The 25338-nt window shown below is 32.8% G+C and overlaps 2 protein-coding genes across 4 annotated transcripts in view; one reads left to right on the top strand and one right to left on the bottom strand.

Moving 5' to 3' along the window:
* Bsg25D (blastoderm-specific gene 25D) overlaps positions 1–11436 on the top strand; it is a 34868-nt gene extending 23432 nt beyond the window's left edge. The window contains exons 4-5 of the mRNA XM_023165019.2: positions 2953–4246; positions 6827–11436. Coding sequence (XP_023020787.2) covers positions 2953–4246; positions 6827–7062 — 1530 coding nt within the window. The 3' untranslated portion in view covers positions 7063–11436. The remainder of the gene's footprint in view (positions 1–2952; positions 4247–6826) is intronic.
* The window catches only part of LOC111509303 (uncharacterized), a 75303-nt gene continuing 61144 nt past the window's right edge, over positions 11180–25338 (bottom strand). Inside the window, exons 5-11 of one of the 3 annotated variants that reach the window (XM_074173239.1) lie at positions 25067–25334; positions 19381–19447; positions 16728–16840; positions 14291–14344; positions 13416–13487; positions 11554–11772; positions 11180–11434 (exon numbers count right to left, since the gene is read on the bottom strand). In XM_074173239.1, the coding sequence (XP_074029340.1) occupies positions 11304–11434; positions 11554–11772; positions 13416–13487; positions 14291–14344; positions 16728–16840; positions 19381–19447; positions 25067–25334 (924 nt within the window). In that variant the 3' untranslated portion in view covers positions 11180–11303. Of the gene's footprint in view, positions 11435–11553; positions 11773–13415; positions 13488–14290; positions 14345–16727; positions 16841–19314; positions 19448–25066; positions 25335–25338 lie in introns of all 3 variants that reach the window. The other 2 variants (XM_074173238.1, XM_074173240.1) reach the window with 2 other exon arrangements.

A 25338-nucleotide genomic window follows, 5' to 3' on the forward strand; every position in this document is an offset into this window, starting at 1 on the left:
GTTTCAATATCTCTTAGAATATAGTTGACAGTAGTTCTAATTAGAGTGAGCATGCATGGTTAATAAAGTTAGAATTGTTTTCTAAATTTATCAGTAGTATTGCTCATATTTATTTTTAACTTAGCATTAATTTCAAATGTGTGAACTGGCATATTTCTGACATCAGCTGGAACTATGTCAAATGATAACCGTAGATTTTGAAACTCGTTCTGTATTAATCAACAGTGCATTTTTTTAGATGATAACATTAGATTAGATTGTTAAAATTTTGAGTATATGTGGAATGGTAGTTGCACTAAGAGCTTGACATTTTAATTGTTCCAATTATGATTTTGGGAGAAGCTAAGGAATTTAGCATTGAATGAATATTTTCATTTAATTAGTAGCTGGTGATTAAGGCAGTATTATATTAGTACTAAGTTTATTTCGATAGGGTGCAAAATTTGCTCTGGTGCTATCATTCTGAAGCTTCTCCATAGTAATTATGTTAAATGAGCTTGTTGTTTTTTAAATTTTTGATAATAAAAGTTTCTATTTATTTTATGTGTTTCATTTATGGAGAAGCTTCATGTTTGCTCTGCAATTTTTTAATAGCATACAAAAGTGCTCATTCAAGTACTTACTCATTATTATTTTAAATTGGTAAGTATTCACGAATCACATTTCTCCATCTTAATATATTGCATGTACTAATCAGATTTTACAGTTCTGTATCCTGAAGGTAAAGGACACTATATCATTAACCGTATAGGAATTTGTTCTCTATTCAGTGGTTCAATGGTTTATTCAGTGTCCGACACCAAGATGTGACCAAGTTACATGATTTGAAAGGAACACCAGGTCCATTTCTTAGAGGAATTCAACAGCTTATTTCTCATAATAGCTATCATGTAAAATGTAGTGAGTGTAACATAGTGTCCTTCACCTCCAGGGTAAATCATTTTCTTTTGTTTGTTTTTTGAGTATGAGGGTGAAACAAATATAATATAAAAAAGGAAGCAAGACTGACTAGATATTGTAAGATATTGATTCCTTATGTTATTATTGGAGGTATGAAATGATATAAATTGGCAAAAAAACCGATCAAATAACGCAACTATAACTTTTTTAGTTTTTTCTAATGGATAGCCATGTATGTACTAGAAACAATCATCAAGTCTTCTTAGTTTTCATTTGTCCGTCTACCAATAGAGTAATGGAATCAATTTGAAATTTAAACATCAGGAGTATCAAACCAGTTCTAACGAATGTCTGTTTGATGTTTCTAATTGCATTGTTAATTGTTAACAATATGCCATTCTCTCAATAAAAGTGATATGATAAAGGCCTATCTTGTAAACAGAAAATGTGTTTCAAGAACAATTTACTTCGAAAATGTACTGAAAATTTTGAAGTAATAACATGATTTTTCTTGAAACACCAATAAAAAAAGAATCGCCAATTTTGGACTATTTCGAAGTCTACCAAAGAACTCCATAGAGACCTTGCCAAGTATTTCAATGTATCGTATGATGGCAGATAATTCTCAAACAATACAAACGTCGAGAGAAGTCTTGTTTTTTGTCATTGGTGTATAAAATTTCGATGATATCTCTCTCGCACACACTTTATTTTATTCAATTCAATTTTATTCTCAATCAATCAATATTTATTAATAATTTCGGTACTTATGTACATATGGTAAGTCGATAAATGTACTACATAATGTATACACAATTGAAATCATAATTTATCATATATAAATAAGACTAAAACATAAATATCACAACAGCATGTGATATATGAGTAACAAGTACATAATGAGTATATTGAAATAAGAATTATTATCCCAAATAATCCTGTAAGCTATTAAAAAAAAATGTAATTGAATATATGTCATTTTTAAATATTTCAAAAGATTTAGACTCCTTAATTGAATTAGGAAGTTTATTGTATATAATTCGGTCAGACTTTATAGACGTCTGACACAATTATATAGTGGAGAATTTTTAAATATTGTTGTTTTGTGATAGGGTATATATCACCATGACGTGTACTACTCGTAAAATTATAAGTAGCCGCATTAACTTCATAAGAGGCAAGATTGTTTCTTATATATTTCAGAATATATATGCATGGAGATGATAACAAGTTTTTCCTTATGAGTATAGGTTTGCAGCTGTCACTATAGTCCATATCAAAAATAATTTTATAATACATTTTTGGAGAACAAATATTCTATTAAAATCTCGACCGCATCCCCATTATATAATATTTAGAGAAATATGTGGATATGCCATTGCAAAGTATATGGTTATCTACATACAATTTCATTTATTTTATTGCAAAAAAGCTGAATTGAGTTTTTTGCAGTCATCAATCAATATGTAGATCCAATTTAGAGATTCATCTAATACAGTTCCAAGAAATTTTACGTCACGTGACATCATTATTTCATCAGTAAGGAAGGTCAATTTCCCCTGGGATGTTATTTTTTCTATTATAAAATTTCATTGAGACAGATTTACAGGTATTCAATATTGAATGATTGCGTTGGCACCATGGATTAAATCTATCGATGACCTCTTTAACCCTTCTTAGTGTATCTTCTACTGCGGTCCCAGTAATTGTCATTGTGGTAGCATATGCAAACATAATTATATATCAAATGACTTATTCGGTATGGCTGATTTTAACTGGGATGCATGATATATTATTAGTTATAGCTGTAGTATATCAGTACTTGTGCATTAAATGGATAAAGATCTATCAGCTGGTACATTCCATACTATGGAAAATTAACTGTAAGGTCTAGATACAGTTTTTAGATACGTTAGTAGGGATCTCAAATTTTAAGGTATGACTTATAATGCACACATGTACTTTGGAAATGGCATTTGGGCATTATTAGGTAAACTATTTGAGAATTTGAATTGTAAATTCTGTGAATAAAAATATAATATTTTTTTTTAGGACCCAGAATTACTTTCGGGCGCAGACTTATGTCATTTAGTTGTTAGAGTAAAACAACTGGAAAAGATTATCGAGATAGTTAGAAAAGATATGAAAATGATGATAGAAAAAGGCACTATGAACAGCGATAGTTTGAGAAAAGTGTCTGTTAAATTGGAACAAACATTTTTATCGGGAAATGTAAATGAAGGCAGTTATGACTTAGAAGAAAAGAAAAAGAAAGGTGTTGATGTTGGAGCACAAACAGATTTTCTTGAATTATTTGAGGATAAAGTGACCAAACTAGAGTCTGAAAATAGAGAACTTTGTACAAAGTGTAGTGAGTTGGAGAACTGTGTTGAACTTTTGAGAAACGAATATGAGAAGTGCGAGGACTATTGGCAAAGCAAGGTGGATGAGGAACGTCAAATGTTTGAAGCTGAACAAAAAATCAACAGTGATAAACTGTCGGAACTATTTTTAAAAATGAAAGATTATGAAGAACAGTATGCAAATCAAGAACTCGTTGACAATCGCCTACCAACAATTGAAGAGACTTACAACTTGGAGAAGCAATTTACAGATTTGGAACAGGAGTTTGAACTTTACAAGGAGCACAGTGAATCAGAGTTGCTGCGAAAAGACGAACAAATAGAGATATTAAAAGAGAAATTGACTCAGCTAGCTTTGAGACAGCAAGATCTCAATGAAGCTGCTGTTCAAGTTAACATAGAAACTGAAGAATCCAGATTATTAAATAAAATGAAAAATCTTTCCGGTTACGTAATAGAAAGCAGCAACTTTTTTCCTGAAGAAATTATTCCTCCAACTACACAATCAACTCCTAAATCACCACCGCCTAATAATTTGGAATATGTAAACCAGTTTCTGATTTGGAATCAGCAACCTAATCCTCCAGAAAATACTGAAAGTTCCCAGTCTTTGCCTGTGAACTGGAATTTCACAAATGATACGAAGATACAATCAAATGCATCTACCTCATCAAGTTCAACCTGCCTAGATAACTCAACACCTTGTGCACCATGCAGGCCTAAAAGGACACGAAAGTATGATAAAAATTTATATAAGAAAAATAATCAAGACAAAGATGTGAAAGATATTGAAATAGACAAACGACCACAAATGGACTCTAAAAATTTCCAGAATTCTAATTGTAATCCCGAACAATCAATAATCCTTCCTTTGAGATCGTTTCAAAATTTGAACACGAGGCGAAATCATCTAGAGCAGAGGGTGAGGCATCTACAGATTTGTCTGAAACAACAACATTTTCGCAATGAACAAACTTTACATCGTAAGTAGTTTTCACATAAATATATTTGTTAATGAAAGGGTCTCATATTCCCTAGTGAAAGAGATTTTAGCAGAATAACTTTTTGATACTTAAAATACTGCAAGACATTTAAATACAGTAGAATCCGGATATAACGACCTTCAAGGGACCGGATATACTATGTCGTAATAACCAGAAGACGCACAAAACGGATTAATTTTGTGGTAGTAAAGTGTACATTAGTTTATTAGTCTTTCATTTATCTGTTCGGATTGCTGATCGATAGGTGAATAAAGCATTTTATAGGAATCACATATGCTTTATTTTAATAGTTCTTAAATATCCTAATGTACAAACACATGAACACGAAATGCATGAAAAAACTGTGTTACTAACGTAGAAAGTCTCTTATCTGAGTTTGTTTTTGACAAACTTTTGTTCCTTTGCTATTTGCATCATTGGCAATTATATTTTCCACAATGTTTTCATCAGACGGTTACTCACAAGTGGCGACAGTATCATCGACATACGCGTATTCTTCAAAGTCCTCGTTTGTTATGGGTAACTGATGCATATCAATAGCCCTAGCCCAAATGTTCAGCGTTATGTCGTCTTCTTCGTTGAAATCATCTGGGTTTGAAGTTAGGCTACATTCTATATTATTTCGCAATGCCTTATCCAACTGCTCATGAGTAGAAGTCCTTCTAATCGGTGTAATATTGAACTTTTTTCTTCAAGTTGGAAAACACTTTTGCTCACAGAATTCATTTTGTCGAACTTTATGAACTTACAAGTGACAAAGACTTCATTCTGCAACCTCTGGCGTAAAATCAATTTATTGATATCTGTTAGTAACCTATCTATAGAGGAACCTAAGAAGAGGGAGTGCGCCGAGGTATTGGTGCGCAGATTGTGTAAACAAAACATTGCGCGATATTTTTTCACCAGATGTATTATCATGAAAAACCGTCGCTATAAGCGGTTGGTCGCTTAAACCAGAGTCGCACTAAACGGTATATTTTCTCAGTAACTAAATATGAAACTAAACTTGAATAAACAGTATTGTCGCTGTAAACGGATAGTCGTTATACCGGAGTCGTTATATATGAATTCTACTGTATTTACAAAATATTCATCAGTACTCCCTCAGAACTAATGGAACATATCTCCACCTGAAAAGATAATAAAAAACTGGATACCAGTGTAAACATAATGTAGTAAAATCAGAGGGTGTCGAATCTGGTATCCGTGGAGGCCATTCGTTGGTGCATCTTTTACTCATCAGGTGCCAAGTAAAATGTTGTTCCTAATGCTGAATAACAATCAAAAAAATACTGAGGATCACCTTCCTGCATACAATGACCTTCATCTTACCGTTGATCTGAACGTTTCCATGACACTGGATTGTGAGTAGAGAAAGTATTGAATGTACTCCAGGGTCACTAGATTTGTCGCCTTTTTTTTCTGGGGGAGATTGTTAGGACACAAGCAGGGTCTTTAGAAGATTTGCTTCAAAGAATTGTCGAATTTAGTCAAATCACAGGAAATCCCTTGAAACTTGAGAAATTTTCTGGTCTGAATTGGCTCACTTTTGTCTCTGCTACTATTGAGGTAAAGAAGAAAGATCCAAAAACATCTCCAATGTCTCTGGTGGTGTGGTTTTCATTGCTCCCATTGATCCCAAATAAGCAAATCTTTGCAGCAGGTTTAGTCTGTTAATAGCGGTCTTTTTTTTCATCTTTGGCTACCAGACCATAGATGCAATTGTTATCCTGGGTTCAACTGCCATGATGTAGAGCCAATACATCATTTGTGATTTAAACCCCCATGTAATTTAGTAGATTTGTCTAACCAGCATCAGTACTACTTTCATTTTTATTTTTACTCTTTATGAATTTTGGTTCCAGCTCAGCCTAGGATCTAATATAACTCCTAAATATTTGACCTCCCCCGACAGCTGTATCTCTTTACCTCAAAGTTTTAGAGGTCCTAGGCACCTACTTTGGTCCTTTTGCTGAATTCTATTTCAGTCGATTTCGTTGTGTTTACTTTCAGTCCTTTCACTGGACCATTTAGTTACGATATAGAACGACTTTAGTTTTAATAGAATTACTAAGTCGTCTACATAGCGCAGTATTTTATACTTATTATGGTCTAGAACAGGTCCATTACAAATTTCCACAACAGTGGGGATAAAACCCCACATTGAAGACAACCCCTTCCCACCCTTGCTAATACAATTTCTCCCATAATGCTTGCCACTTTTACAGGACTTTCATTACAGGAATGTAACTAATATTGAAATTTCATTTACATTTTGAAAAATGTTGTTTTCCTTATAAATAACAGACACCATTTCAAATGTATTTATTTTCATTCAGCTCAAAACTGTTAATTTTATAAAAATACTTCTACCACACTCCAGAACTGTAACATTCTACTTGACACGTGTTCAGCTAACCAAATTGGCGTCATTAGGAGATGAAATATACGGTATGATTCATATTATACCAACTTCTGGTTGCGTTGAATTATTTTCTGTTGAATTCATTCTACTCCCTAGGTTCCACCTTTCCGTGTTAATTTTGGTTTCCTTTCCAGATTACTGGGCTCAGTTCAAAGGTGAAAGATCAGACCTCCATTCGAAGCTAAAATATTTCCAAGACAAGTTGGAACAACAAGTGAGAATTAGTAAGGAACAACTAGACAAGTTAGAGAGTACTGACCTGCTCGTTAAGGATCTCTTTGTTGAAAACTCATACCTTCTTGCCACTGTTCAAAGACTGGAACTACAGTGTACTATGTTAACGAGTCTTTGCAATTCAAGTTCTGTATAGAATCATCGTTCAATAGTTTTCAATCAGATTATTTCATTGGATTCTTTGAGTATACTCTCAAGTGGTAAGGAGAAAAGAATGAATTTTGCTCATGTGGTGAAGGTCTTCAATAATTTGAGACTTACCTTCATATAAAACTGGGTGTCTATTTCATGATGCATTGCAAAAAGAATTATACTATTCAAGTTGATGATTAAATAATGCAGTTTATGCAATATGGAGGAATTTAAAAGCCCTTGTGATTTTGAAATCCTGTAATTTTTTAGTAGAAAATATTGTGTTGATTGATTTGATTATAATAACAGTTACTTGAGAGCATGATAATGAACTTTGCAATACTTATTAGATTTCAGGAAATGAAAAAATACAATAAGCTCGATAGTTTAAAAAAAAATTCTATTCATGAAATCATGTTCTTAGTGTTACACCTACACACTTACTATTTTTGTACAAACATTTTGAATTTTTTTTATTTGTTATTGCAAGCAATTGAAGAGCCTAGAGAGAGAGAGAGAGAGAGGTTTACGAGAAGTACTGAAATGAATTTTGGAAAAAAAATTTGAACTCTCTGACAGTATATATTGTCTTTCTTTCTTTATATATACACACATTCCTGAAAAACTCTTCTCATAAGTAACTGAAATGAGGAGAAAGTTCTAGGGCATCTATTTACAAGACTGTTTGAATTTTTTCAGACATATACTTTAATTTTCAAAGTGTAATCTTTTGAACACCCTAGTAAATTGTTGTTTTTTAATGTTTGAAAGTTGAGCATGGAATTGAAATTAATACATCACTGAATCACCATTTCATGAAGCGATGTCTGCAAAAAATTAAACTTTTTTGTGATATGTCATCATTCACTTCTCTGATGTGTTACAAAGGGAATAATCGTAAGGTATTTTTTTATACTGTAAGTGAATGACAAAGGGTATATGCCTTTTTCTCTTTTTTTTTTTTATTTTTTAAAACTTGAACTGAATATACTTGCTGATTAACGGTAAAATAGATTTTAACAGATTTAAAGTCATGCTTTGGCTTATTTTTGGTTTTTTGACTTTCCAGAAAATGACATCAATTTTATGGTGTTTAAATGGACACCGTGTATATCATAATGTTTTGAAAAGTACATGATTTTATAAATTCAATTTTATTACAGGTGTCAAATTTTTTTTTCATTTTATTTTCCAGTTTAGAGTGATAACCTGTTTAAGATTATCCAAAGAACATAATAATGGTAAAAATATCTGACACTTCATGTGACAAAAAAACACCAAATGTGATTTTGAATTCAAAACTTATTTTTTCAAACGATACAATATTGATACCAAGATTATTACTCAAAGTACCAAAAATAAGGTAAGGAATTTAAATTTATGTACAGTTAACCAACTGAGTCATAGCCTGTGGGAAAAATCCTATAAAGTTTGGGTCAGTGTATGACAAAGAAAGTATTAGGGGGAAAGGAATAGAATTTTTTGTTTGCAATTTTACATAGTCCCGATTAAGGGGGATTAAGGAACAACCTAAGTATCTTCAAAAGAAGTTGACATAGAGACCTGATACACATAACAAAGGTTTCAGAAATCCCAATGAATATTCTATTCCACAGCATAAAACCAAACAGTTTGAAAGGTCATTCTCTTATCAGGCCATTACTATCCATAATAATATCGACAAAAATATGAAACAACATTTTTTCATTATATTTCGGATATAGAATTTAAAAAATGTACCTGAATAAACAGTGGTCGTGAAATCAATAGACCAAAAAAATTCTCCAGATTATTTCTGGTTTTAGTTCATTTTTTAACAGATTTATGAAATTGATTTTTGTATTCGTTGTTAGGAATCACACATTAAAAGGTAAGACCTCGTTAGTACTTAGCTCTCACAAGTTTCGACTTCTGAGGGTTGTCGTTTGTAGGGGTGCGATAGCTGGTTAACGGAAAAAACATATTTTAAACATATTTTTAAAACATATTTATTTCATTTGTATGTATCTAATTATGTATGTTTGGTTGAATGGACTCTGCTCAATAAAATAAAGGCCATTTATAATAAAAATTATTATAAAGGCTCTAATAAAGTTGAATCAAATGACTAAGCATGAAATTGGATGGATTCTTATTGTTAATCTCTAGTATTCAATTTTTTTTAAGATTGAGTTTTCCAAATTTCTCTCATTTTTAATGATTTCCATCCAACGCATAAGTGATCTGCCTCGAAGAGAATATTAATTCATTTCCGTCACTCCATTTTCATTCATTTTCATCACATTCATGAATATGTTTTCTTATAAAATATCTATTTGAATAATTTCATTAATTTTTAGTTCAAAAAAATTTCACATAAATCTGTTTTAGCGCCAGACATGTAGCCTTGAAAGGTAGCAGATTCTTTCTGAATGATAATTTCTTTCAGTGTCTTAATACCATTATAGTTCTACCTGAAAAGTTTTTTTAATGATTTCCAATTGCTATTATTTTTTCTCATTGTTAAATATTTTTCATGTGGCTTGAATTTTGATAGATTTATCAGGATATTATACAAAGAAAATATATCATTTGTTATATAAACATTTTGTTCATGAAATTATGACGGATCCAAAAATATGACATATAGGGTGTTCCATTTAAAATTTAAAAGTTGATTTGAGAAACCAAAAGTGCAAAAATGTTAATCAAGCATATTGATGGTCCAGTTCAAAATAGTGAAAGTAAAAAAGGAGAAAATTGGCTTAGACCTGGGTGAATAACAAAGTATTTTGCTAGATTTTCAAACTACTTTTGTATAAAATAGTAACATTTGAATCTCCTAAGTGAAACTCTTGTCCAGTAATTTACAAAACTTTTTGTTGTACCTAATCATTTTGAAAATTTTATAGTTGCCAAATTTAATTTAGTACAAATATTTTGTCACAATAAATAAAGCAATTGTACATATATCTTTTTAGGGAGTTGGCATTTGAAATAGTTTTGATTTTGTACATTACATGATTCTGAAGACTTTTTGTTTCAAATCTGCTTTTTTGAGTTGAAAGAAGAGTTTATATTTTGGATGAGTATTAGGGTGTTTCTGATCTCACCTCAAGTGAGATTGCTTGAAAAAAGATATGAGTGTTGAATGTTGATTTTGTTAAAGGTTTATTACATATCAGTTTTAAGGAACATCCAAAGACATTATTGATTAATATGTTAATATATGTTATGTAAAATATTTGTTATATATTTACTAATCAGAAGTGTCATATTAGTAATATACTAAGAATGTGAATGAACTCAAGTAATATAGTTTATGCAAAATATTGTTTTTTTTGTTATATTCAAATTTTTGAGACGTAACGTAGAGTATATATTTTTAAAAAAACTAGCTTGGGATATTTTGTGCGGAGTTAAAATATTCAAATTAAAACTTTTATATTCCAATAACCTCCACAATTTATCCACATATTAATAGAGTAATAGTGGTCGGCGAAGAGAAGTCAAGTCCAAAACCACAAATGAATGGGATTTTGGACTTGATAAATGAATATTTTTCAGAAGAATGAAAGTTCACCTTATTTTTTGAACAGCGCATGTTTGTAATAAAAATTACCCTGATTTGAAACATAAATTTTGTTTTGAAAGTTCAAGGTAACACAAATCATTTTGGATTTGTTTATCAGAACTAGGCTGATTATTTATTTCAAGAAAATTGGAGTAGAGGATAAACATATTACACCTTTTTTTCCCAGGAACAAAGTCGATTATTCATTTCAACTTCTTTCAATGAATTGACCAAAGCGCATCCATTATTTCCAATTCGCAACAGTTGTTGCTACTACTGAAAACATTTGTGTATGTACATTGGAAATACAGGATTCAACTCATGACTCATTAACACTGGTACTTCATCCACCTTCTTTTTGTCACATTTGATGGATTGGAAATATATATTTGAAGGTAAAGTTGTGTTATTTCTACATATTCTTACATAGAAAACACAGTTTTGTTTTAATTCCTCAAATCAATAGAAAGAAAACTAAGATGATGCTATAGAGCATAATAAACGAGAGAGAGAGAGATAAAAAAAGTAAACTGAAAAATGTTCATAGGTTGAATAAAGCTCTCAGAAATTTGGTAAAGATGTTATTTTAAAGTTTCATAAGATTTGAGTATAGTAAATTATTTACACAATATCTTGAACAATATGCTCAACAAATAAAAAGGCATTTTTAAGTAGCTTCTCCAGGAGAGTCGTTACAAATACATTCCATTAACTAAGTAATCTGCATCGTGGGCATAAGCCTTTCCTCCTTTTCGTATTCTTCTTCGAACCATCTTCAGTCTGCATCCAATCATCACGGCCATGATGAATGTTATGATGAGACCTTGAAATTTGTTTGACACCATGTAAAATTATTGCATTTGTTATTATGTTTGAAAAATATACCTACTAACTCTAGTTTTTATTCTTACTTTTATGTGTGATAACTCTAGCTATGCATACCTAAAGAAACTGACAAAACAGCTCCTTTTTGCGTTTGAGCAATACCGTCTTCCAGATCATTTTCGTCACTGATTTTGTAGGCCACTACATCAGGATATTGTTCGTGGTGAACATGTTTGGTTATCTTTATCTTCTCAGGCACATTGCTGCCATGTTCCATACTGTCCTTTGAGTGCTTTAGGTCTTGCGCGAGGGATTCTTGAATATGTTTTGGGTTTGCTGAAACATTCATATAAGCAGTGAGCATAAATTACCTCGAGAGTTTGGCATATAATAAAAGCAATCGTCTTCATTATTTCCATGACAATTATATAAGCCATCAATACTCTAAAGAATTATCTACAATCCACGTTTATTGCATCAGGTTACATGCTTCTAAACCGAATTGTCAATGTTTTCATCATTTAGCTGTATTTACAAATTTTTCTTTCATTGTTTAGAGGCCCTCGTGATGTAAATTTTGAGGGATACTATCCTCCAATTGACCATCTATCCAATCGCAAACGAGTTACCAGAATAAATAATGGTTTGTCAACCCATTGCACTACTCTGTTTGGGTCTGGCGTCTTTCAACGTGCGTTTCGCACGTTGAGAGACAGTACTTTTGTTCTGGTGCAGGAAAAGTGTTTCGATAGATTATCATTTTACTTCAGAGCTTCAATTTATTTATCAAGAGCAGAATATATTCTTAGGATAAGTATGATCTCACTCAAACCCAAACAAACTTAAATCTCTAAAACAAGATGCAGCAGACAATGTGGCCCCTTGTCGATATACTCTATATGCACTTTCGAATCACAGTGGGACTACTTACAACGGGCATTACACAGCATATTGCAGACACCCATATAGTGCCACGTGGTATGAATGTGTCCCCAATTTCACCTAATTCGCTTGTGAGTAAGGAGGCATATGTCCTCTTTTATGAACAGGAGAGAACGAAGCAGCACTTTTGAGGTGGTTTTTTTTCTCTTTTCTCTTGAATTTTGTTAATTTTCAATTGTTAATAAAATTCATATTTGGGTTTAACAAAAAATGAAATTGAAAAGTTGAGAGATAAAACAATGAAATAAATCTGTCACTAAATTCACCATTTAATACAAATAATTTCTTGAAGATCGCATGTGAAAACAGCATTTGTGAAGGAATTAAATTGAAGCACGTGAATGCTTAAAAGTTGAATTCATATACCTATTTCTACAGTACAATAGAAGAGTCAGTACAAACAAGTTGGTTTACATATGTGAATTGTGGTATCTGAAAATAAACGAAAATTATCACTTGTAGAAACTTCAGAAATGATGTCAATCTTTTTAAAATTCATGATCAAGTAAATAGTGTGAAAGGTTAATTCTTAGAATGATTTGTTTAATAGGCATACTCCAATTAAAACTCCCAGAGTACGAAAGCTAAAGTTACTTATTTGACGTATCCTATCAGACAAATATAATGAATCAGTATTGAAAAAAATCAAGAGAACAAAATCCGATATTTATTTGGAAGCTTATACAAAACTACGCAATTTCACAAATCATTTTATGTTAAGAGAGAAGAGGGGTCATTTTCTTCATCAATTTAAATACGTTACCCCCAAAGAATGTGGAAAACATTGGAAGCAGATGAATTTCCCCAAGAAAATAATATTAACATTCCAAGTCATCTGAAAGAACCAAGCAAATATATACATTTTTCGTTGAGTCCATTATTGCACTATGCGACCCATATCAAGATGATAACTCAAGGCAGATGGTTCAAAATGAAGAAAGAAGAAGCATAATTATTGCAAACCTACCAAAAACCTCGAAATACAAATATTTTTTTCAGTCACTCTTTATGTTACATTTACTTTAAGTCGAACTCACCATTCTCATTCCTGACAATGGGAACTTTCACAGGAGTTGATTTTAAACCTGATGGATTTTTAACGTTTTGTGCTGAAAATTCAGAATAGTGTTAGTATTATACATTTATTTCTCATCATATTTGGCTGATGACGAAATAGCGAATTTTGTTTTGTTGAATAAAAGTTTGAGTGTAATTAAAATTAACGATTTATAGAATGTGGAATAATTATTTTGTTGAAGAATAACTATTTAAGATATCTTGGGAGGACTTTTGAGTTTGAAGTGTAGTATATAGTCTCAGTTTATATCCACCAACTTAACCATCTTCGGTACTCAAATGGTATTGACAAGACATAGAAGGTGCTCTACACAGTGGGGCTATTGAATTTAATAGACTACTCATTACTCGCACTTGAACAAATCAAATAAGTCTGATGTGAAAAACTACTAATACATTGTACTGTAAGATTTCCACAATAAATGGTTTACAAAGCCACGTCAAATGTTTCAGTGTTTCTTGCGGAAAAATGTGTAATATTGGCGGAGATCTCCACTCTCTCCCAAGTGGGAGAGAGTGGAGATCTAACCTAACCTTCACGTAATTAATGGACGCCCCATAACGATGTCTGCTCGCCTTACGAATTTGTCGGCTCCGCAGACAAATCTGACTAGCAAGCAAATTATTTTGGAAAAAATATTAATATAATTATATAGGACTGTCAGTTCTAGAAATGTTAACCGTCCTTTGTTTAAGTGTTTTTTTTGTCACAATTTGAAACGTTTAGCGGAAAATTTCACTTTTTTAATCTCCCGAAGTTGAGATCAACTTCATTTCTATACCCAGTTCATTTTATGATCATTTTTAATTAACGAGTTTATGGATCCATTCTTACCTTGGGACCGGCTCTCTTCCTGGGGGTTATTCCTTTGTTCATATACAACCCCACCTAGAACAAATGGACAAGTAATTAAATGAAATCATATATGGGATAATTGTAAATATTTCAACTTAAATGAATCTTCTTTAAAATAGAAATTTTTAATATCAGTTGAAAGTATTGGGGGAATTTTAAGTTTAATGTGAAACCTGTGGTCTCATAATCAAGAGTTCTAAATGTGTCTAATTACTACTTATATTTTTCAATATATAGGTATTCAAACTAAAATAAAAATGCATAACTTACAATAACATTTTAACTTTTGTTGACTGAATTGAAGTAAAAAAAATTAAAATATCTTTTCTATCATGACAAAACGTATCTATATCATTCTTCTATACATATAAAACATGTTAAATTCAATTTCTCAGGTGCTATGACAAATGATTCTACTTTTAATTTTCATTTGGAATTATTCATTTGTCAACTTTAATATTTTATTGTAAATGCCAATTTTTCTTAATAATCTAACTTTGGTGAGTTTTTTTTATCCTTTTTACCCAAGCGGTAAAAATATTTGGGGAGAACATCAGCGCTTAAACTTTATCTTTATACAGATGAAAAATGAAGTTAACAAAAAATAGTTGACTTGTTCCAGATACCAATGCATTTGGTTCTTTAAAAACATTCTCCAATATATAGGGTACCCAATAAAAGCGTGGCGTATGAAATGTTTTTGAATGATTTCCATATTCGGATTCCGAGCGGTTGAAAAATCAAGTCAAAAAGTTGATCTATTCAACCGTCCTCATTTTCATAGAAAATTCATTTGGAAAGTCTATTTGACTTCATATTTCATTTCGAATTTAAGGTGTCTGTGAAATGATAATTTTTTAATATGAGGCTGTCTAGGTGAGTAGGTATAGTCGAAGTAAACGATATTGTGTACTCTTGAAGTTTGCGGCACTCTCAAAACCAATACATAAAAATGAACCGGCAGCGAACTAGTTCACGTGGATTGTAGACTTGTAGTAACCGAGTTTTATGATTGACTGAAGAGTCATAAAATTAAATTTGAAGTCATGTTACGGCAACGAATAGAAATCGGGAATGGCTATCGCCGTCGTATTCAGTTTAGGAACTGATCGCGGTTTGAGTGTTAAAATTCGATATTGGTACAGTTATAATTACTTAAAAAAATTTATCTGTTTAAAATGTGGCGTCCTTGGACAAGTACTAATAGTAATAACGAGTGTGATAACAACGCAGACGTTTTCCAGTGTAGTGATTCCAATAGTGATGGTGAATACTGTGAAAAAGAGATACCAGTGAATAAGATTCGGATGCATTTGAATATTAAAACACAGAGAGTATGTTTCAATATATATAAGAATCTACATATCAAGTTTGGTTTCGAGAGAAAAAACTATTACAAACAACATCAGATTTGACCGAAATTCCTTTCTCAACTGTAAGTAAAATAGTCAAAAAGAAACCTTATGAACGCAAGACGCAATGATAGTGTTGATGCACTAATCGACGTTGGTTTGCGAAATTTCGTTCCAGAGATTTTAGCCTCGAAGATGAGCCCAGGAGTGGTCGAGCTACAGTAACCCAGGACGAGGATTTGAGGGCCCTGGTGGAGACTGACTCATCACAAACAGTGCATGGGATGGCGGAAGAACTGGGCGTTAGCTCCCATGCGGTTTTTGATGATTTGAAACGTATCGGAAAGGTCAAATAGCTCGAAAAGTGGGTGCCCTACCATTTGAACGATCGACAGAAATTGTCACGTGTGGAAATCTGTACTTCTTTGCTATTGCGCAACTAACAACGTTCAGGACAGTGGTTGGACACTGATAAACAACCCAGGTACTTCCAAAAGGCGAAAACCTACCAAGAAAAGACCATGGTTACTGTATGGTGGCCAGCGGCTGGTGTAATTCACTATAACTTTCTGCAACCAGGACAAACCATCACAGCAAAGTCCTTTTGTGAAGAAACCGACGAAATGTACCGAAAATTGCGCCTGGAGCAGCCGGCACTGGTCAACAGAAGAGGCCCAATCCTGATCCACGACAACGCCCGTCCGCACGTTTCACAAATCACCGTCCGAAAATTAAACGAATTGAGCTGCCTCACCCACCATACTCTCCAGACTTCTTGCCAATCGACTATCATCTTTTCAAGCACTTCGTCGACTTGATCAAATCCCAAGCACACAATTTTTATGCTGACGGAATCAATCGACTTGTGTTACGTTGGCAAAAGGCGCCTATTTCAATTAAATTGAAAGTATTCAATGATGTATGACAGTTTAAAGTAGACTCATCAAAACAGATAAAACTTTTGAAATAATTCAATATATTAAAGAATAGGGTGGAACGTTTCATAACCTACATACAACTTTTCTCAAAAAATATTCTGATAACAGTAGGTATTTATTCATTACCTGAAGGCCAATTTTCTTGTTGAATCGGCTGCCTGTAACTGTTGTCTCCATAGTAATTATTCATTTTAGGATAATCTCGCCCATTTACATTTTCCGCTGAATACTGAACTTGGCTAGAACATAGATATAATCTTGAAGTGAGAATTGATTTATTATGGGAAACTAGTTAACACTCTAATTATAACGTATTCCTTGTATGATGTATCGTTTGATTGTCAGAAAGAAAGAAAGCTATCCAAGAATTTCGCAGAGGATTTTTTAAACATAATTAAAACAACTATTGGGTTGTTGTTGAGCTCGAAGAATAAAGTTTGTTCATTGTTTGGCAAGTAGAGTTGTTAATTTTTAATGATTTGTTCGTGCATTGTTACTCCTTTTTCTCATTTTCTAACAAGTATATAATTTTCGGTAACCTTTTGTTTGTGTCATGTTCCGAAATACGATCCAAGTTTCATTGTTATCATTATTACAGAAAATGTGGATTCATTTGCAGATCAATTGAATAGCAGGCATAATAATGATTTTTATTATCCTTATTGAAATACTTTATCTGGTTAAAAAATTGATTAATTATACAAACTATTAGAAACTATTGCCTAAGTATTTGAAAATTAAAGCAAAATAAATAAATACACAGAATATTTAATCTTGTATATTGTCTCGGCTATGAAAATATTTTTTTAACTTCGACATATTTTTGTATTCAGTTCTTAATAACGATATAGTATATCGTTATTAAGGAAAGGAAGAAAGTAACGAGGCCAATTTTTTGTAAAAATGAATCGATATTTCGTCTATTTGTTTCGTTTTAGCAAGTTACTGAATTTTTTGGCAATATCAATTATTTCTTGAATAGTAGTGGCAGTAAAACTATCGTTTGCCATGATCTTGAGAACTTACTTTTTTAACAGAAGCAGAATGATTGGATATCACTTGATTTGAAATAGTTGTTTTTCATCTTAAATAATCGCGATGGTTTCTTAAACCATGCTATTTTTATTTTCAATCAAACTTAAATCTATTTAGGTTAGATCTCAAATTTTTCATATGAAATAATATTTCAGTTGAGAATCTTGTTTTTTTAAGTTCGTAAGTAGTATTAGGTTGTGCAGACAAATTTTTCCTGATACAAGTGTTTTAATACTAACACAAGTTTCATTTATTAAAAATATTACACAATTTGAATACATTTGAAATAAATAAATGAAATGTGTAACGGCATAAAATGCCCATCAGTTCAAGTACAACTTGGTCGTTTTTAGATTTTTCCCTTGATTTATTGTTCAACTCCTGCTTTCTTGAGAAACTCCCGAATAATTATTTGCGAATTATAAATGTGATGTCCTTCCTTTGTAGCAGTTGGTACATCCTAGGGACGAAATCCAAATATCTACCATTCTTCATTCAATTATTCATACACGAATATATGTATATTAACAATTAGTTATACAGGATGTTTATTAAACATGCGGCAAAAAATTAAGGGACTATTCTAAGGATATTTCGTCCTTTGATGATTTTTGATAAATTTTAAAATTATCAACGTAGCCGAAATAAAAATATAGCGTACTACACTGGACCTACCAAGTATTAAAAAATCTAACAATCCCGTTGGTATACCTGTCCACAACATTCCGATTACTACAAACGGCTGCAGACATTCAATTTGCTGGGTGTGAAGCAATCAAAAACGATCCTGGTGTTTTTGAAAGAGTTCGGGAGTCGATGAGGAGAAGATTGGATTCTTGCATCCGAGCGGGGGAAAGTCATTTTCAACAGTTCTTGTAGATTAAGAAATATTACATGTAATTTTTGGTAATGACTTGTTATTGTCGAAATTCTTTTTCATTCTGTATCTTCGAAACAACGCGCCCTATCAAAAATCATCAAAGGGCAAAATATCCTCAAAATAGTCCAAGGAATAGTTCCTCAAATTTTTACCGCATGTTTAATAAACACCATACAAACAGTATATACAAAAGAATGAAACTTCAAACTGAATTGTCCGTTGAAACTATCCTCGTGATAAATATTTTTGTATGCAGAAATATCAATTTGAAAGCGTGTATTTTCAGTCGGTTCTATATACAGCTACTTCTATGGTGCTAGGACCATGCTTTGTGCTTAGATTTAGGTTCAGTCGTATAAGAAAATTGTTGGAACTGGTGAGTAAGAAAAGTTTAAAATGATCTCTAAATTAGAATATAAAGTTTTGGGCCAATTCCATAATCAAATATTGTGTTTATAAAAATTCGATATTTTTTCTAGCCTACTAATAATTTTTTATATGGTGTGTACTCTTGGGTGGTGGACGATTTTGAAAACGAATTCAGTATATCTCGAAGAAATAATTCTGTACCCACATGTGCATTGCTGTCTGTTTTGTAACCTTCGTACCTAATAGGTAATAATTACTTTCAGAAGGTACTAACGCAGTGAAAAATCTATGACCGTTGTAATAATAATTTTCATAAAAAATGATCGTTCATTTGATGATAGAAATTTGGAGTCTATGCAATCTTATGCGACTGAATCGAAAGCTCTTGGTAGTTTCTATCTATGTCTACTGTTTGGATAGCCGTCTCACCCTCCACCACCCGGATATCCTAGAGCGCGATGCAAATACTGCATGGCTCCCTTATATTTATTATACCTGATTTCTTGTCCATCAGGCACTTGATAGCCATTTTCCTTGTGGTTGAATATTCGGGAGTTTTTATCTGAAAAACAGAAAATATGATAACTATTTGATTTATAATTTCCTATTCCTCATTTTATTCTGGTGATCTTTGAATTACAGAACCTTGAAGTAATAATAGTGAAACAAATAATAATAATGATAATACATTTATTATTTGCCAATATATAAAATAATACAAAACAATTTTTCGATACAAAAATATCTAATGAAGGGAAATAAAAGGAAAACCGTTAGACCCTGCAGCTAATTTTTCCACAGTCCCCCTTGAGAAGCCAATAAATACACACACATACATTTTCGAAAGAAATATTTTGTTCTTCACCTATGGATGATAAGTAGAATTTCATGATCATAATCAAACTATTGTTGACTAAATAAGAATCGTTTATACCTAGATTTTAATGCATCATACGACAACGAAAAGTTAGGTACCTACATCTAGGACATCGCCCAAAGTCGCTATATTATAGGAAAAAGATTGTTTGAATACTTCTTATTCTTCATGCTTATTTTTTCTTGCCTAATTAGGAGAGGCTGACTTAGGTATACTTTGTGACAAGAAACTGTAAGTCAAGATATTCATTATTTGCACTAATAGTAGGTACTTCGAAAAGGTTTCATTAACTGAAGAAACGTATTTCCTGATAATAGATTGATATTGTTTATAACTTTCACAATAAGACGATGTGATCAGAGACTCGTTCAATATAATCAGAGGGCGTGTCGGCATTGATAACCAATGAACACTTTCCATACCGTGATAAGTGAAAATTGGATTGAACTATTTAAACATGAGATAAACGAGATGATCCAAGTTTACTATAATACCCTGAACTACTATACGGAAGTATAATTTTCTCCTATGAAAGTCAGAATGAATTCTAAGCGTGATCCTACCATTTATTCATATCCAGAAGTAATTGCTGCAAAAAATGAAATCCAGAAACGGAACGATCAATTGAAACTTTTCAACAACTATGAGAACATCAAACTGGAATTTAAATAAAAAAATATAAATACGAACAATTACTTATAAAAATGAAGAGAGAAAAGGCGATGAAACAACTGAACGAATCGAACAATAAACAAAAAACAATCTGGCAGCTTATAAATAAAAACATAGTTAGGAATAATCACACGAATAGCTCTTCTTACATCAGAGCAGTTCAATGACTTTTTTATAAATGTAGCCCTGGATATGAATAATGAAATGAGTACACCCAATAATTAATTCTCAAACTATCTCCACCAAGTTACATGCAATGCTGATAACTCGATGCATTTCCATCAAACTGATACTGCAGAGGTGAATGAAGTCATCAAATCCCTAAAAAACTCGGGCTCGCTTGATATTTACATCACTCAGTGGTTATGTATCTGTGCTACTGTGCTACTACCACCAATTACGTGTATTGTCAACTTGATTCTGAAATCTGGTGTATTTCCAACAAAACTAAAAATTGCAAAGATAATTCCGGTCTTTGAAAGTGGTGATATCAATCTTCATTGAAACTACAGACCAATTGCACTACTTCCAGTAATTGCAAAAATTGTAGAAAAAATAATGGCACTAAGAATGATAAATTATTTAGAGTTCAAAAATATCTTGACAGATAGACAGTTTGGATTCAGGAAAGGAAGAATCACGTCGAAAGCAGTGCTCGAATTAGTCGACTTCATAACTGAAGGTTTCGAAAACAAAGAATCAAAATTTGGCATATTCCTCGATCTGAGCAAAGCGTTCGACTGCGTCTCTACTGACATTTTATTAGAAAAACAGAGATACTATGGATTTGTAGGCATAGCACACCATCTGCTAGCATCATATCTAAATGAGAGAAAACAATGTGTATAATTTTATGATACACATTGTAGCTCAAACGATATTGAATGGTGTTCCACAAGGTAGTGTTCTTGGGCCACTACTTTTAATTTATATTAATGACCTGCCAAACTCAATGACAATGTTTACAATACTATTCGCCGATGACACTTCCTTCGCCATTTGGAAAAAAAATATTGAAGAGTCATCAGAATTAGAAAAGCGAGTTATTCAAGAAGCTACGGACTGGTTTAATGCGAATAACCTATGTCTGAATAAAAGCAAGACACAAACAGTTATGTTCTCGCTGTCTCGTAATCTCTCAAATAATGTTAAACGTCTTGCTATAACTATTGATTCAAAGTTAACTTGTAAACCCCATATTGACAAACTAGCAAAAAATCTACCATACAAGGTATATGCAATCAGGCAGATAAAAAATAAAGTCGGTAAGAAGCTGCCCATACCGCGTATCATGCAATGTTTCATAGTTCCTGTGAGAATTGGTTTATAAAGTTCAATATATTAACTCTGCCATCATGTGTAATATACTGCAATTTGATACATATTCAAGAAAATTTACAAAAGTTTACTACAAACGATAACAACCATTCGTATAATACTTTGACAAAGGATAATATTAAAGCACCAAACCAAAGACTAGAAATAACAAGAAGATGTAACTCATACATATCATTGTACAACTCACTGTCCCAATCAATGAAAAATGCAACCCTCGCTAATTTCAAACGGTAACTGAAAAAACATCTCTCAGAGAATGCTTACTATGATGCGTCTGACTTCATCTTTATAGACTATTGTCAATCTAGGTACCTACTGTATATATGTATCCTTATTTTTACATTTTTATTTTTATATTTATGTATATATTTATTTACTTCATTTTGTGCTTGTATCATATACACATTTTATGTGCTACCTACTCCTTTTCGGTAATTTTAATTGTAATTTACATTTATTTCATACATTATTGACTTGTCACAGCACTAATTTGTAATAACTTAACCAATAAAAAATGTAATCTAATTGGGTCTGAGTATGATGTGTCCGGAGATATCGCAATATACCAAGGACGACAGACTTTTACATTTGTTAGACCATGGTTTTTATAGTATTACTATAATTTGTTATGATGTTATGAACGAAGAGTACATTCCAGATGAATATAATGGTCTGGATGAAGTACCAGAAAACCAGAATGGTTTGGGTAGAGTCTGCGTCTGCGAAGATTGACCAACAGTCTCACCCAGGACTGGAAACTTCACGACAAATATCATCTTATTTTACTAATGTCTTCTTTTGCAGACTCTGTATCTGGTAAAATGAATCTTTACACTACTAAAATAAGCCAAGGTGTCGAGGCCACCATCGAAAGGCAAACCTCAAATTCTTTGATAAGTCAAGGTCGTCAATGTTCTTGAAAAAGCCCCATTGATCGACTTAAAATTATATAGTTGCGGAAGCCAAGTAATCTCTTCTGATTCTACGTGGACTCTCACTAAAAGGAATCCAAGTCAGTGACAGTGTTTTGGTCACCTCATTTGGTTCGTTCAGTATCGAAAAAACTTGAATAAAAACGCTCCAATTGCCGCATTCACAGGGTCGCATGCAGAAAGGGTGTCCAAACTTTTCATGATGACTTTGGGGGACAGAATCATTCTATTATTTAGATACTCCAAACTCAAACATCCGTGGCATCCCAATATGTATAAACGTGGAATTAATGGAATTGAAATTTTCTTCTGATCAGAAAGATAAGAACGGCAAGCATATTTGTAGTGCCATTTTGTTATCCCCCCAGTGAAAAATTTCAATAGTGTAGAAAGAGCTAGGGAGCTATTATAGTGACACGAGTCCTAAAGAGTGGCCGAGGGCGACTACAAGGAGACAAGAGGGTGGGCATGGATGTAATGCCCATTCCCTTGGCTTCAGATAAAATAATATCATTCATAGCAAGCAGAAAAGATGTTTTTAGCTAATATAATAAATGCGAATAAATGATCACAAGACGCCAAACTATCCAGATCATTTAATTTTTGCTCAAATACCTATAAATCCATTATATTTATCAATAAGATCAAGGATACACGTTCGATTGTTTCTTCAAACGTCTGAGTCGTTATCCGCCATAACTAGTAAGCATTAGTATTATCGCATTTCATCATATAATCATGACAAATATGATATATATTTTTTCGTTAATTACAATAGTTTTGCAAATTTAACAGAAAAAGTGTATTTAATATCCCTAATAATAAGTCCCAGTAAACATTCGTCTTTCGGAAAATCGTATTTAGGACACTGAACTCAAGAATAATATTTAGATTGGTGTTGGAATGCCGTAAAAAAACTAAAAGAAATGTTAAACACTAAAAGGTTTACTGCATATTATATGCCAGGACATCCGAACAACACAAGAAATAAAAGTGCCGAAAAGTATATCAAAGTTCAGCTTCACATAATATGAACCCTGAACCAGCTCTGGTGTTACAAAAATCATTAGCACGAAACATTGATATATTTGTCAGTAAGAATTCAAAATTACTAGGAAAATATATCTGGCCACATGTAGGAAAACCTTCATACAGTGACCGTTTGAGGAAGAAAACGAGGAACTACTTCACTCAAAAAATCGACTCATAGTAGACCACTTAGTAGTAGTAGAACACTTCATTTTGGAGAATTCTATTCATTCAGAGGACACCTCAACAAATTTGGATTTTATAACGATGACTTATCTCTAAACACGGCAATTTGACCAACATTCAGTGAAGACCTGTACGAGCTAGGGCAGGAAATAAGATTGTCATGAAAAGGTAAGAAAAAAACACAATGAGTTCATTGAGCTACAGTGCCTTCAAGGAACCTACAAGAAATGTACAAGTCAGGCAGTTCGCATGCAACAAAAAACCTATATCACATCATTTTGAAAACATCTACTTTCAGAAATATCCATTCCCGCCTGTTTCATCTTAGCAGACCAAGATGAACACGCAGTTGACTCGAGGAAAACACGTCCAGGTACTTTGATAGGCCGATGTCTTCAGGTTGTTGAAGAAGATCCCATTCTTCGGTGATCACAAAATATTGCTTCTATAAAACTTGAAATCTACGGATTCAGAGGAAACATCTCGTTGTGGTTTGAGTCATATCTATCAGATCGCGGTCAAGTAGTGAACTTAAAAAGTTCATCTTCAGATAAAATGAGCATCAAATGAGGAGTACCTCAGGGATCTGTCCTCGGCCCTTTGCTGTTTTTATTGTATATGAATGATCTAGCATATATATCGATTGAAAGCAAAATCACAAGATTTGCTGAAGACACGTCTATACTTTGGCATGGTACAAGCACTGATGTACTGAAAATGAGGGTAGGGCATGATATAGGCAAAGTTAAATAATGGTGTGATGCCAATTTATTATCTTTCAATATATCAAAGACTAATACAATGTCCTTTAAATGTAACCTGGACCATATAATTCTTGAAGAACACATCATTGATCATAAACTAGAGAACAAATTTTTAGGCCTCAACATAGATAACAAATCAAAATTTGGAACGCATGTTAGTATATTATGCAAAAAATTATTCTCAGGTTGTTATGCGATAAGGTTTATCTTCAACTCTTTGGAGTCCCACTTGCGGTACGGAGTTTGTTTCTGGGGGAGCAGTGAGGTTCATTGCCAGAGCTGATCGTTGCGGCTGTTATATGTGCCTTTCGCATGACTAGTTCCGTCTCGGTGAATCATATACCTACTTAAAAAAGCCTTAATCTGGTTTTTGTGTCACTCACCTACGTATTGAGGAACCTGCGGGAGCATTTGATTGTATTGGGGAGAAATCCAATTACTGCCTCCTGGTTGTGCAGGTAACTGAGGCACAAAAGGCTGAAGTACCGGTTCATACTGGGCCCTGGAGTTCCGTGGATCATTGGCTGGTCGCAGAAAGTCCGCTTCGGGACGAGAGGCTGCCTGTTGCAGTTGTCCAGACTCATGAGGCCCTTGCGGCTGGAGATAACCAGGTTGCTGATTCGTATTTGGCGGAATGAATGGAGGCTGAATCTGA

Source organism: Leptinotarsa decemlineata, unplaced genomic scaffold, assembly GCF_025532065.1.
Source record: "Leptinotarsa decemlineata unplaced genomic scaffold, Ldec_3_MD MMD2_tig00000218_RagTag_RagTag, whole genome shotgun sequence".
NCBI classification, from domain to species: Eukaryota; Metazoa; Arthropoda; class Insecta; order Coleoptera; family Chrysomelidae; genus Leptinotarsa; species Leptinotarsa decemlineata.